General features: G+C 60.4%; 1 protein-coding gene across 3 annotated transcripts; it reads right to left on the reverse strand.

Annotated features, from left to right (window-relative positions):
• Nucleotides 1-457: 457 nt before the first annotated feature.
• On the reverse strand, nucleotides 458-5,692 carry IRX2 (iroquois homeobox 2). 3 transcript variants are annotated; one of them, XM_060092702.1, is made up of 5 exons: nucleotides 5,369-5,692; nucleotides 3,598-4,003; nucleotides 2,570-3,292; nucleotides 1,677-1,752; nucleotides 458-974 (listed from the first exon to the last, which is right to left on the reverse strand). In XM_060092702.1, the coding sequence occupies exons 1-4, from the start codon at nucleotides 5,615-5,617 to the stop codon at nucleotides 1,700-1,702; spliced, it is 1,431 nt and encodes a 476-aa protein (XP_059948685.1). In that variant the 5' UTR covers nucleotides 5,618-5,692; the 3' UTR covers nucleotides 458-974; nucleotides 1,677-1,699. The 3 variants fall into 3 exon arrangements, with proteins under 3 accessions (XP_059948685.1, XP_059948684.1, XP_059948683.1); XM_060092701.1 differs by having other exon boundaries at nucleotides 458-1,752; XM_060092700.1 differs by lacking the exons at nucleotides 458-974; nucleotides 1,677-1,752 and having other exon boundaries at nucleotides 1,760-3,292.
• Nucleotides 5,693-9,098: the final 3,406 nt, after the last annotated feature.

Consider the following 9,098-nt stretch of genomic DNA (forward strand, 5'->3'; position numbering starts at 1 on the left):
TGAGAAGGTTCAATAAGCCTAGACCAGAAATAAATATAAAATGGATCCTAATGCAGAGGCATATCAGATCATTATATCTTGCCAAGCTTTTAAAATGTATACTAACAAGCCATTTTCATATTCAGAACACAGAATCTGAATTTTCTTGCAATGCATGTGTATATAAATAACCTAAAACCACACATATCTCCCTGCTGTGTACTTCTCTTCCATCTGCCTTTTTGTAGGAGCAGGAGAAGGGAGAGATTATTTTACACATTTTCATTAAAAAGCCTGAGGTCAGATCACCTGGGCAGAGGGGCTACTATCACCAGGACTCCCTACCCACATCACTCTTCCAGGACAAATGAGCCCCAGACACCACACTGTTGTAGACTAGTTTGCTTTTATTTACAATTTAAGATATAAATTAGTAAAGAATTCTTGTTAAACAACCAACAAAGATTATATAACCAGCAATGTTCAAATAAAAACCAGGCAGAATTTATTTACAAAAGGTTTAGATTCCATTGCAATACAACTTGCATAAATTACTAGAAGCTTTATATCATTATAAAAATAAATATCAAATTTGTTTCCACTTCTTAAGTACTCAAGTTCTATAATCACGTTTTATTTCTACTGTGTACATCTTTTACAAATAAACTTTACAGTAAATCCTATCACACCTATAGAATATATACCGTGGCAATGAAGTGATCAATTCAAGATATCCTGAGAAAAAAGATTGTTTTCAAAAGTCACACATACATTGGGGAAGCTATACTACGCCAACAAATTCACATATGTCCAACAAAAGTCTGTTCCAATAGAGTCTGTGGGTTGGCAGTGCCCTGTGGATCCTTCTCTTTTACAGTGGCACAAGATGTGGTCCGGATTTAGAGATCTTTTTTTTTTTTTATCTGTATATTTATGAACTTGGGAAGAGAGAATGGCCTGCTGACTTTTTTTTCCAAAGCAATTGTGACACCTACCTGTGGACCAAGGAAAAGACCAAATCATCCCCAATCCTTCAGTCCCATGCCAACATCATCATATTCTAAACAGGAGTCCATCTGAAATGGTTTTGCCTCTTGCCCATCTTCCAGATCTGTGATCACTCATTGTGCCTACTTGGAAAGTGGGTATTTTTTGAGGCACTGCTGTCAGCCAGGCGAACTGCACGGCCCTACCTAGTCCATCCGGACATAGGGACAAGCCTGATAAAAGACTAGACTAGTCCTTCTATGTCTCTCCAGTCTGACTCCGCAAAGATCATCTATAAAGGGGTTTGATACCCCAAGTTTCAGGAGCACTCGCTCATCAAAGCAAGTGTCTAGCAGAGTTAAAAGACAAACAAACAAAAGTTCCAAATTGCATACAAATACCCAGATTTTAAGAATCTATGTTTTTCCACAGAGAAAACAACAGCAATAAATACATTCCAGTTAAAGGAGTGATTCTGTAAAGCAGAACTTGAGCAGAAAAAGAGCGACTCTCTAAAAGAGCACGGATCCCCTCCCACTTAAAGGGGAAAACAAAACAAAACAAAAAAGGCGGGGGGAGGGAAGATTGCAATGCTCTGTCCTCAAACCCCGTGACAAAAAGCAAGAAATACACATTAAGCAAGTTTACAGGGCAACTGGTTCGGGGAGGCTCCCCAAGGGGTAGGGGGGAACCCCAGGGAGCCCACTTACTTGCATTGCTGTGTGCGGCCCTTCTATAGGTAGGGCTGGAGGCCTCCACCAACCACGGTGCAGCCCTCACTGGCATCTGTCAGGGGAGGGGGCAGTTAGTCAGAACCCACCCCCAGAGCCATCAGTCTCCCAGACAGCAGCACAGCCACCAGCCTGCACACCCACGCACGCCATGCCCTTGCCCCCTGCGCCCAGCGAGGAGTTCGGGGGAGCCCGCTGTCTCCACCACCGCTGCCTGAGACAGACTTCGCTCATGTTTCCGCGTCCTCATTTTCTCTCCCCCTCGACTCCTTTTACAGGTCTTATCAGCTCAAGCCTGAATTATGAGCAACAGAGACGATATAAAGAAAAGGAGAGAAAGAAAATAGGCTCTCGTTTTCTTTTTTGAAGATTTAAAAACTAAGGCTTCTGGGAAGAACTAGAATGTTTTGTTTCCTTCCAGCCAAAGGCAGAAGAGGAGATTCAGCTGAGACTCTATAAAGGGACAGAAAACATAGAAGCTCAGGCTCAGTCAGCAGGCGGAAAGCTGTCTGCTGCATGTTGTGGCAATTTGTGTTTGCCCAAACGAAAGCAGTCACGAGAATACTAATAACGGTAATAATGATAAATCAAATGAAAAGTCAGTTACAAGGGGGCAAGTCCCGCTGCGAGGCAGGATCGCCTGACCCTCCGCCCCCTTTCGGCCCTCACCACCCCTTCACTTCTAACTTGGAGTCCAAGAACCACCGTCCAAAGACGTCCTGTCTTCTTCCTGTTCTCGTGTAAGCGACAAAGCTTCCCCGGCCAGACCTACAGGTCCCCCGGCCCCTTCCCCGGCTCCTCGAGGGTGCTCACCAACCGGGGACCCGCCGGCGCCCCCTCCCCCAGGGCCCCGCGGGCCGCAAGCCGCCTACCTTTCTTGGGCTCGTAGCCGCCGCCGGGGGGCCGGTAGTGGGGCTCCAGCGGGTGCGCGCCCGCCTTGCCCGCGTCGCTGGCAGCCTTGGGCGCCGCGTGCAGCGCCTCTCCGGGGGCCGCGGCCGCCGAGTTGTACCGCAGGAGCCCCTGGCCCTGCAGCGCCGCGTTCAAGTTCCCGTAGTTTGTGTAGTTGCCGTAGAAGGGCGACGTGTAGTAGAGGTGGCGGCCGAGCAGCGGCGACGCGGGGTAGGGCGAGCCGCCCGGCGGCGCCCCGGACGAGGCGGGCGCGGCGGCCGCTGGCAGCCCCGGCGGCGCGCAGCCCGGGCCCAGGCTCGGCTGCTTGAGGTCCGACGTGGCGATCTCGGCCAGAGACCACAGCTTGGGCTTGCTGGCGGGCGGCGGCGCGCCCGGCGACGTCCGGCTACCCAGGGGCGCCTTGCCGCCGCCGCCGCCGCCGCCCCCGCGGGGCGCGGCCTCGGATGGGGGGCTCAGCAGCGGCGCCTCCACGCCGGTGAGCGGCGACGAGGTCACGGGCTTGGGCGGCGCCAGGTCCCGCTCGGCCTCCTCGTCCTCGTCCTCGTCGTCCTCCAGGTCGTCGTACTTCTCCTTGCACTCCGAGCCCGACTCGCACAGGGGGTCCCCGGCCCGGCACGGCAGCTTCTCTCCGTCCGACTCGGCGGAGCACGAGTGATCCGTGAGCGAGTCGACGTGCAGGCTGATCCCTGCAGGGGCGCGGGCACGGTCTGTGGCACCCGGGGGCTCTCTGCCCCACCTGCTCCCTCACTTCAACCCAACCCGAGCCGCGTCCTCGAGGGAGCGTGACCTCCCAGGACGCGCACACCGAGGAGGAGTTGCTCGGCCCCGGAGCTGCCAGGCGGCCGAGGCTCCAGGCCCGAACCTGGAGCGTCGGGCGGGCAGCACCCGCCCACCTCACCCCCCCCCCCCGCCTCATCCTCCCTGACCTCAGCTTGGCGCCCCGCCTGGGAAGAAAGCCCCGTGACCCTGCGCCCGCCTCGGCCCCTCTCACCTTCGTCCTCCGCCGAAGTCTCCGTGCCCTCCCGCGCCTTGTCCGGACTCTCCTCCTTGCTCCTTGCCGAGTCGCCCTCGTCCTCGTCCTCGTCCTCGCTTTTGTTCCTGGGGGCCCACGTCATCTTGTTCTCCTTCTTGAGGCGCCGGCGCGCGTTGGCGAACCAGGTGGAGACCTGCGTGAGGGTCATCTTGGTGATGATGGCCAGCATGATCTTCTCGCCCTTGGTGGGGTAGGGGTTCTTGCGGTGCTCGTTGAGCCAGGCCTTGAGCGTGGCCGTGGCATCCCGCGTGGCGTTCTTGCGGTAGGCCGGGTCATTGAGCTGGTACGGGTAGGCCGCGCTCCCATAAGGGTGGTAGCTGATGGCGCCCGTCATCCCTGTCGTGTGTGCGTCGTAGGGCGCACCCTGCAACCGACAAGAGCCTGGTGAGCGGATCGCTTGGGGGACCTGCCGGGCGTCAGTGCCAAGGCGACCCCTCCGCCCGCCCGTGGCCGCCTTTCCCACGATGCCTCCGGCGCTAGAGCTGCGCTTCCCGCGGCAACAGAGCAAAAGGACGCAGCGGGTAATTTAAGGCCAGCTGTTGATCAAGAAAAGCGAAACGGTTTTATTATCAAAATTTCCAACTATTTCACTTTCCTAAAACGACGCATCTTCCCCCAAATGTCCCTGGGCCGCCGGTACAGACGTACACAAATACGAACGTACACACAGGCCCACAGGTAGTTTCTCGATATCTAAATTTCTCCGGATGTTAAGTGCGGCTGCCTAACCTACTCCCCCTCCCCCGCCCTTATCTGGTTAAAAAAACTACCCTAGAGCCCCCGCTCTGCTATTCACCGCCCTAAAGCTCAGCAAATCCAATTTGCAACTCAGAAGCCAGTAACCGTTTCGAATTCTTCAAATACGTGGTAATTAGCATGTTAATTCAGCCTTTAACGTTTAAATTCGAGACTTTTACAGCCTTCGCCGAGGCCCCAGCTACTCCAACGCTGTCCCGGAATTCCACCGAGCGTGGGAGGTGGCCACAAGCCCCCGTTACGGCCTCCATCATCTAAAAGGCGCTTCGCCACACCCGGCCGGGCCCAGCTGCAGACCCCGAGGAGCGCGGGCCGACCCCGGGTCGGGGAAGCAGGAGCTGCTCTCGGTGCGCAGGGGACCGAGGCGGCACTTGGCTGGCCAAACGCCGGCCGACACGTTTTGCCGAAGCATGGCCTGTGGGACAGATTAAGGCTGAGATCTCGGCGGCCGGGCCCCTGAGCCTCTGCCGATGCTCCCTCCCTTCCCCACCCCGGTGACCCCAAGCCCCTACAAGTAGATGCTAAACACTCGGTAATCGCCCCGGAGGCCCCAGTGGCGCCGACCCTCGCGCCCCGCGCCGAAAGAAGCGAGCCCCGGCCCGCTCCGGACTGCTGGCCGAGCTTCGGCGCCTGAAAGAAGGACCACCCAGGCCAGATCCCATCCCGACCCCAGCGGAGTCGCACTTCACAGGCTCTTGGGGAAAATGACCCCTGCAGCCGAGGGGAAGGGCGTGGAGCGCGAGTCTCGGCCCGCGCTCAGGACGTCGCCGGCCGACCGCCCTGCCTCTTGCCCTGGCCTCTCGTCCCGCCAGCAGCGCGGCGACCCCAGTCGGCGACTGCGGAGCCACCTCCCACGGCACGTTCCCCGCGGCCCAGCTCGCGGATCCCCGGCCCCGCTCCGCCAGCGCCGCGATCAGTGTCTCCGCGCCTGGCGTCCCGCGTCCAGCCCGCCCGCCCGCCCGTGCGCGGTTACCATGTAGGATGGGAAGCCGGCGGCGGCGGCGGCAGCGTCGGCCGAGTACTGCAGCGGGCTGCCGAAGCCCGTGGCCGCCTGCGCGGTGAAGGCCGCGGAGCCCGGGTAAGGGCTGAACGCCGAGCCCGACGCCGAGCGCGCCAGCTCCTCGCTGCGCGGCGCCGCCAGTGCCGACGCGCCGTACGCCGGGCACGAGTATAGCGCCAGCGAGCCGGGCGCCTGGTACAGGTAGCCCTGCGGGTAGGACATGGTGGGCGCGGGGCGCCGGGCCCGCGTCACGGCGAGCAGCGGGCAGGGCGCGCGGCGCCCTCCATCCACGCCCGGCCGGGGCGCGGCGCGGCGGCGGCGGGCGCGGGGACCGCCGGCCGAGGCAGGCCGGCCTGCGCACTAGCCCGGGCGGCCCGCGGGCCGGGGGAGCGGCTGGGCTGCGGCGGCGGCGGCGGCGGCGGCAGCGGCAGCGCGGAGCCGGTGGGCGCAGCCGCGCGCCAGGCCGGCGGTCGGGGTTTGGGGGAGTCTGGACTCGGGAGTGAGGAGTTGAGGAAGGAGCGCTCGAGTTTCCGAGGGACATTGGAACGCGGAGCTGTCCGTCACGAGCTCATCTGCATATTCGGGCGCCCGCCCCCTCCACTGCCCCGCCCGCTTTGCCCGCTCCAGCCGCAGGGCCGCGGCCGGGGGAGGGGCGGAGACAGGCCGGGGAGGGGGCGGAGGAGCGGGCGGAGGAGCGGGCGGCGGGAGGGAGGAGAGAGGGAGGAGGAGGAGGTAGGGACGCGCAGGCTTTTGTGGCGCAGTCGCCTCTCGCGCAGACCCAGCCCGCGGCTCGCGGCCCCGCAGCCTGGCGGGGCCGAGCAGTGCGCACCCCCTCCCACTCGCGCGGACTCCCGGCACCCGCCCTCCCACCTTCCGCAGCCAGCCCCCCCAGACCCCACCGCGCTGGCCCCCTTCCCTCGCCCCGCCCCCAGCTCTGCCCGCGAGAACCCGGCAGAGGCCGCCGGGCTGCCACTTGGGGGGACGAACGGCCCGTGCCCCCTCTCCGCCCGGGTGACTGAGCGCAGGAACCAAGTGCCAGGGCCGAGGGCCGCGGGTGATGGGGCGGGAGTGTGGCACCCGAGGCCCGGGTCCTCCTGGGCGTGCCGTGCGTGGCGCTGACTTCCACCTCCCTGCGTCCACCCTGCCTGCCGCGCGGTGCGAAGCTCCCCGCGTGGCCTCGCGTCTGGTCTCCGGCCCCGCGCCTACCAGCGTGTCCCCGCGGGACCCGGATCCGGGGCACTTTCGTTGCGAACTGCCAGGAGGGCCCTGAGGTGAGCTTTCTGACCCGAAGTCCGTAGTGGCAAGCCGGTCCCGGGGTGTTAGGACTTTCTGCTCTAGGAAGCGTTTTAGCCCACGCCTCCAGTGCTTCGTCCGGGAAGGCGCCGCCCGCCCAAAGGGTTTTATTTTATTTTGTTTTAATAAGTTGACTCCTCTTTCGGATTTGTGTTGTAAAACACTCTGGGGAATGATTGTCACCGGACACACCGCCTCTGGCACGACGTGAAGCCTCGCTGTCACTCGGGAAGGGACGAGAAAACGACAGGCTGGTGGCACGGGCGGCGCAGTCGGCGGCACAGGTAGCTCAGGTAACAGGCGACTCGGGAAGTGCTTCGCAGGGCCCAGCGGCGAGATGCTTAGCAAAGGGCCCTGGGACTCCCAGTCCCTCGAAAACACCCTTCTCCCCATACCTTCTCCGGGGGCCGGGCCAGCGGAAGCGGGCGTCTGGCGACGGGGCTGGGGGACGGGGTGGGGGGGAGGCCACCGGTGGCGCTCAGGAGGTCCACGGTGGGTCGGGTGTGTGCGGATACGGCGGGGTGGCCCACACAACAGGTGCCACATCCTCGGCGGCCGTCTCGGGTGGGTGACCTGTAGGGGGAGAACGCGGTAGGTGGGAGCTCCGGCCCGCAGACCCCCCCTTCCCGCGGCCCGCTGTTGGTTGGGCAGCTCTCAGAGTGGCCAGAGTTATCGCGTTCGGGTCGCGGTCGCGCGGGCGCCGTGAGCGCGTCCTGCGGCCGCTCTGCTGGCTGCGGCTGCAGCGCGGGGACCATGAGGGCCCCAGTCTGCGGCCTGATCGCGTGCGGAACCTTCGAGGCCGTCAGGGTGCGTCTGTCTTTCCCTAGGTCCAAAGGAACCAGATGTAAACGGCAGTGCCGGGCTTGAGCAGAACCCACCCTCCTTGGCCTGCGGGTGCGTGTCTCCCGGCAGGTGCGGTCCAGGCCCTTTAACCAGCCGCCTCTCCCCCAAGCCCCCAAACCACTCGCTCCCTCCTGTCCCCCCACGATGCCTACAAACCCCAGCCCGCTCCCGCCACACCTCACTCGCCACCTCCCCCCGAAACACACCCTCCTCCGCCCCGCCCCTCCCCTCCCCCACTACTTCCCACACACTCTGGGCCGCTGCGAGGACCCAGCAGGGGAGTTTCAGCAATGCTGTGACCCCAAGCAGGACGTCCTAATTCAGTTCAGGGCAGATATTTTAAATCAATTATCCCAGCGTTAAAAAGGAAAGAGAAGGAGAGAGAGCCAGAGGCCCCAGCAGCCCTGTGGCGCATGCCTTTGACAGGACCCAGGGCATTTGTGGTCTTCCTCGGAGGGTATTCGGCCGGGAAGAGGCCATAAATGAGACAGACGCACGTTGATGACCAACATCAACAGCAACAGATCAGGTTACAGGCCTTCGGTTCGCTTCCAATTACATAGTTGAAGTGAAAAAATCAGGTCTAATGTTTATCTCCAAGGCAGACTGGCCTGAGTATTTCCCTTTCTAAAGACCAGTCCCTGTTGTCTCCTTAGCATTTGGGCCGCCCCCCCCCCTCGCCCTCCCTCCCCTCCCTCGACCTCTCTCCTGGGCCTGATCTCTGCCAGGGGCAGAAAAGAAAACAGCGAATTATTACAAAAACATCCCCAGTTTGGAGCAGGAGCATAAGCTCCGATACACTCGATTTTGACATCAATTAAGTGTATAACCAGACATGTGCACGTGGCTTTGGAGGGTCTCGACTCGCCCAGGGTGCATCTCCAGAAAGCGCCGCCTGGCTCTTCTTCCCTGTGCCTTTAGCTCGGCGCTGCTGATTCTGAAGACAGTCTCTTCTCTGAGTGTATTTCTCCCCCAGCAATTATCCTCCTCAACTGGAATCTAAATTTTCCGTACTGCTGCCTGCTGCTAATAAAAACCGTCTACCTTGCGCTATTAAACAGTCGAATCGCCCTACACGCCGTTTTTATTAGTAGTGACTGTAGCAAATTAAAATGCCTACGCAGAGACATTAAAACTTACGCTCAGCATTGTTACTGGGGTATATAAACTCCGTTTCGCTTTAAAGCTCTCTGATTTTTTAAAATCACTCTCCCTTTTCGTAGATGAAAGTTGGCTGGGTCTTCTTTTTAAAAACTCAATCGAAAGAACAGGCTGTATGTGTCGAGGCTCGACGCGGTGGCTGTGAGCGCGGCCGCCTGCGACGGTGGCCTGGATTCGCTGGAACTGCGTCTCGGGTCACCGCGGGGAGCGCTCGGCTGCGCCCCGGGCCGCCAGGCCGCCTCTCTCCGAGAGCAGGGACCTAGATGCTTCGCTCACGGTCGTGGAGGGTGTTCAGGCCTGTGGAGCGCCTGGGTCCGGACGTACACTTGGCTTCTGTTGCTTTCAGTTGCCCTCCAAGCTGGATTTAAAGAGAAGGGCCGGCGCGCAGGGCCAGCCGGGTAAGTGC

The sequence above is a fragment of the Mesoplodon densirostris genome, chromosome 3 (assembly GCF_025265405.1).
Source record: "Mesoplodon densirostris isolate mMesDen1 chromosome 3, mMesDen1 primary haplotype, whole genome shotgun sequence".
In the NCBI taxonomy this organism is placed as follows: Eukaryota; Metazoa; Chordata; class Mammalia; order Artiodactyla; family Ziphiidae; genus Mesoplodon; species Mesoplodon densirostris.